The 4,755-nt window shown below is 55.6% G+C and overlaps 1 protein-coding gene across 1 annotated transcript; it reads right to left on the bottom strand.

Moving 5' to 3' along the window:
- Position 1: 1 nt before the first annotated feature.
- Positions 2–2,976, bottom strand: M421DRAFT_410100 (purine and uridine phosphorylase). The gene is made up of 3 exons (XM_033590377.1): positions 1,502–2,976; positions 445–1,437; positions 2–393 (listed from the first exon to the last, which is right to left on the bottom strand). Coding segments are annotated over exons 1-3 (1,971 nt in total). The 5' UTR covers positions 2,478–2,976; the 3' UTR covers positions 2–391.
- Positions 2,977–4,755: the final 1,779 nt, after the last annotated feature.

Here is a 4,755-nt window from a genome sequence, read left to right as displayed (position 1 = left end):
CCTGTCCGTCGGCTTGGTATGCCATCGCCAGCACGTGCTGCGATAAAAGCCGGCCCGAGTCGTCTTCGCTACGTTTGCTCCTCTGCTGATACGACTTCTCCAGCCACACCACAGCCTCTCTGATCCTGCCGTCCACTCGCAGACACCGCCCTACCAGCAGACTCAGCTCGGACAGCTCGGACAGCTCCTCTGCGTTGCTCTCCCGCCCACCACCAAGCAGCCGTAACGCATGCGGCAGGTATGCTCGCCACACTGCCTGGTTCTCGTAGTCATCCGACGGGAAGACGTCTGCGACATGTCGCACTGCACCCGCTGCTACACCACTTGTATCGCCGTACTTCCTGACCCAGATCCTCGTCGCCAGGTGCACCAGACGGTGGACGTCGAACCACTCTTCCTCGTCATCTGCCCCAGCTGTGTTGTTACTCCCGTCTTTTGTCCCACAGCCATCGCCATCTCGTCTGGTCAGAAACGAGTATCCGCACAGCGTGCCGATCGCCTCTTCCATCCGCGATTCTGACTCTGCGCTTGGCAGCAGCGTTCGCGGTATGGCCTTCCACTCCACGCACGATATGAACCCCAGCAGATCCGCTGCTACAGCGTCGTGCTTGCGGATCTGGCTGAACGACACAACCCACGTTATCGCCACTGCATTCGCTGAGCCCTTGTACCGCGTGTCGTCGCGGAGCTCCCGGCTCATAACGTGGACAAGGTCCTGCTCTGTGCTGCGAAGCAGCTGCAGGTACTTTGAGATGGACATGCGGTTCCTATTCAGGTACGCTGCCGCCTGCGCAATCGCCAGCGGCAGGCACGTCAGCTCATCCAGTAGCTTTTGCGTCATTGTGTCGTCGCGAAGAAGCTCCGTCCTGATCAGCGACTTCGACAGAAACTCTCTTGCGTCTTGCCAGTCCATCGCCCCTAGTTCTAGCGCATCTCCCCGCGTCAGTGACACCGCTACCTCCAGCGTGCGCGTCGTGTACATCACTACCCCCTGCTCGCTCTCCGGCAGGTAGTCGACGATGCCCTGCGACTGCTCTGTCCCGAACAAGACGTCTGGGTCGTCCGCGTTGTCCACCACTAGCATCCACCGCCCTGCTCGGCTCGCGCTTAGCCACGCCTTCACCAGCTCTTTCGCGTCTTCCTCTTTATCCGCCGCCTGCGATATGCCGACCGCTTCTGCAATCCCGGCACAGGCCTGCTCAAAGCTCTCCATGCTTACCGCAGGCACCCAGAAGATCGACCACTCTGGCTGCGCCTCCTTGACTTCATACACAAATTGCAGCGCTACCTGCGTCTTGCCCGTTCCGCCAAGCCCCACGATAGACATCTTCTGGCAGTCGCGTTCCACAAGTAGCCTCTGCCGCAGCACAGCCAGCTCATGGCGTCGTCCAACAAAGTATTGGTTCTTCAGGAACGGTATGCAGTAGGTTGGTTTGGCTATGTGCTCAGAATGTTCCATTAGTGTCGATGCACCACTGATAGATACGACAGCTACACTAACCGCTTGCCTCTCTGATCGTTTCCTCTGCCGTGCGCGACTTAGCCACCTCTGCTGGCGGTATTACCAACAGCACCTCCTTCGCGTACGCTGCGGCTGTCCCCGCCGCGTACGCCTGCCACCGCTTGTTCTTGTGCGAGTCCGCGTAGTCGCACACCCCGCGCACCACGAGACACGGGAAGCTGTTCATCAGCCCCGCCGCCTCCATCTCGAAGCACAGCACCCCCGCCAGCTCTACGCTCAGCTTGTCTCTCACCGCTGCGTTCTTGATCACCTGGTTGCCAGACGCGATCGTGCCGTAGTGCGTCACCACTTCCTCTTCGCTGTCGCGCGGCTCGCGAGCCTCATGTCTCGCGACATTGCACTTGTCGCACGTCTGCCCTCCCTCGTGCTCGTACGATGCTTCAAACAGCACGTCAGGTCCGGCCTTGCTGCGCTGGAACTTGCTAATACTCCCTAGCTTGGCGATATGCTCACACAGCTGGCTTCGGCCCCGCAGTTCGTTTGCCCGCACTCTCGAAACAGCTGCTAGCAGCATCTGCGGAGGTGAGTTGAGTGCACCCGTGCGCTTGAACCCGCTTAGTGTCATATCCCCTGCATCGTACTGCACCACTCCGGCGAGCGTCCCATGCGGCTGGCTGACCACTACGTCCCCCAGCCGCACGTCTGCCTCTGCGCTCGGCACGCCGCCGCCAATGCCCACCATCAGCCCAAAGCGGATCTTCTTAAACGTTGCTCGCATCTGCGTCGCCACAGCCGCTGCTGGATTGTTGCCGATGCAACCAGCAGGCAGGCAAACGATCGCGACGTTGTGGCCGCCGATCGCACCGAGCGCATATAGGTTCTCGTCGTTGTCCGCGGGGTTGCGCTCAAGGTCAGGGTGCTCCTCGTCGAGCATCTCCTGCGCGGCTGCCAGCTCGACGGGCAGCGCGCACACCCATCCTATCGTGTAGTCTTCGGGGCGCAGCAGTCGCGCCATTCGCGGTCGTTACGGGATATCCGTCACGGAATAACTAGAATGGTGGTTAAGGTAAGAGACAAGTGCCACTGCTGCAAGATGAGGACGGGGCCTGACAGTAGGAGAGGACTCAGCCCTCAGCCTTGCGACGCGCCCAGCGCTCGCTTGTCTGCATGTTGTCAGCTGGTGGCAGCAGGCAGGCTGAGGTGGACCATCGACATGACATCCAGTGGGACGTCTAAACGCCGCTGCAAAGGCGGCTGCTTGTGGGGGCGAGAGCCCAATCAGGCGGGCCGCGCAGACATGGGTGGGCTCCACCTTCCACCTGTCTGTCGAGGTATGCGCCACGAGTGGTCGTGTGAAGCTGATTAGAGTTAATTACCAGGGCTAATTCGATAGGCATCTGGGACCTCGTGCTGCCTGCGGCCTCATCAAGTCAGCTCAGAGACGTGCGAACTGAAGACCAACTCGCGCCTCCTGCAGGCTCACATCTAAGAACCATGCAAGAAGGGACACTGTTTTCTAGGTTCTTCTAAGGCTTGACTGACGGCGATGTGTTTGAAGACTTCATAGAGCAGCTTCTCCACCACTGCAGACCGTACCCACAGCCGAACTCGGTGCTCATCATGGACAATGCCTCCTTCCACCACACCAAGCGCGTCGATCAGCTATGTCATGACGCTGGCGTCAAGCTGCTGTACCTGCCGCCTTATTCGCCCGACCTCAACAGCGGTCGAGCTGCTGCAGCGCGTGGTCGAAGTGCGAGAGAAGACGCTGTTGTCAGAGCACCCTGATCGACTGGCGTCGCAGCACGCACTTGCAATAGCATACCGAGCCGACTGACAGGTGCAGAAGGCGGTCGAGCTACTCGGACATGTAGTTGCTGTTGAATCAGCCAACTGCCTTTGAGAGGACCACCCTTTGCGGCTGGTGTCTGTCGGAGCACTGGCTAACATGTATAGCAAGCTAGCTACCAACTCAGACGAGACGTTGTTCTCTGCGTCGCCTAAGAGCCCTTCTACAGCTGGCTCTGCTGACTTTGTTATGCCTAAGTGCGACTAGAAGCAACACGCATTGCTGTTTCCTACTCGTATAGACCAAAGTTGATTAGATGGCTAGATGCGAGCTGAAATTAATTTGATAAGAGTAACAGAAGCAAAGGCCTTCTTCCTCTTTGCAACGACACATTCATGCCAAGCCCTTAGTGTACCTGTGCAGGTTATCTATCTTTATCCCCCTTCCTATGCCGTAAGGCAAGAGTGAAAGAAAACAGCCTATTTAAGGTCTTAGATCCTGCCTATAATTATGCTATACAGTAACGTAGTTTACAAGCAAGTCGCTAGTACAAGTAAGTCACTAGCCCCACTAACTTTCTCACCTTTCTAACTTTGACGCGTAATGGCTCCACGCTGCGTTGCCTAAACTGCTTTAAACAAAGCAAATATTTAACTTGCTATCTTAGTTCTTAAATTAAATTAAATCTAAAGCAGCCTGCGCGCAGCTGAAACGTTTAATGTTCCTTGATTAACGCTGCGCAACTGGCGCGCTGGGAAGCCTGCTAGACGCGACTGCCAGCCTAACTCAAAGAAGCTCACAGAGCTAGAGGAGGAGGTAATTGTCAGATAAATATTAGACTTGGACCAGCGTGTATTTGCGCCTACGTACGCAGCTGTACGTGATATGGCCGATAAACTGCTGGCTGCGCGTGGCGCTGGTCAGGTTAGTGTCTACTGGCTGCGCAACTTTGTTAAGCGTACAGACAGTCTCACAACGCGTTTTAATTGAGCACACAATAGGCAGCGAGCTCTATGCAAGGATCTAGCTCTAATTAGGAGCTAGTTTAAGCTTGTAGAGGAGACAAAGGTTAAGTACAGCATCTGCGATAATAACGTCTATAACTTTAATAAGGCTAGCTTTATAGTGGGTAATAGGCTGGCGGATGGGTAGGGTAACGTAGATTATCACCGAGCCGGCCATATCACCAAACCGGCCACTTTCTCTTAGCACGACCACCTTTTACCCTAACACAACATGCCTCAACAACAACAACTTCAGAATACTACTAGAGAAGGCAGAGTTATCCTTGCTATCTAGGCCTTCTATGCTAGCTAATTTCGCAGTATCTGCAGCGCTGCTAGAGCGTTGAACGTACCTTATTAGCAGGTCTCTAATTGCCTTTGCAATAACGTACTCCACAAGCGAGCTGGCCACCCAAGCGAGCTGGCCACTTTTGCCAAGACCACACCAATACTGCACCTACTTTGCAACATTACAGCACACAACTATAATATATTATACT

This window comes from Didymella exigua, assembly GCF_010094145.1.
Source record: "Didymella exigua CBS 183.55 unplaced genomic scaffold M421scaffold_64, whole genome shotgun sequence".
NCBI lineage: Eukaryota > Fungi > Ascomycota > Dothideomycetes > Pleosporales > Didymellaceae > Didymella > Didymella exigua.
Note: the sequence above shows the minus strand (reverse complement) of the source record. Positions and strands in the feature narration are given on the sequence as shown.

What these genes read in the sequence shown, in the direction of transcription:
- M421DRAFT_410100 (XM_033590377.1), bottom strand. Translation starts at nt 2,477, where the DNA reads ATGGCGCGACTGCTGCGCCCCGAAGACTACACGATAGGATGGGTGTGC. An exon ending in AACGATCAGAGAGGCAAGCG is followed by an intron (nt 1,438 to 1,501) that starts GTTAGTGTAGCT and finishes CTGAGCACATAG; the next exon opens with CCAAACCAACCTACTGCATA.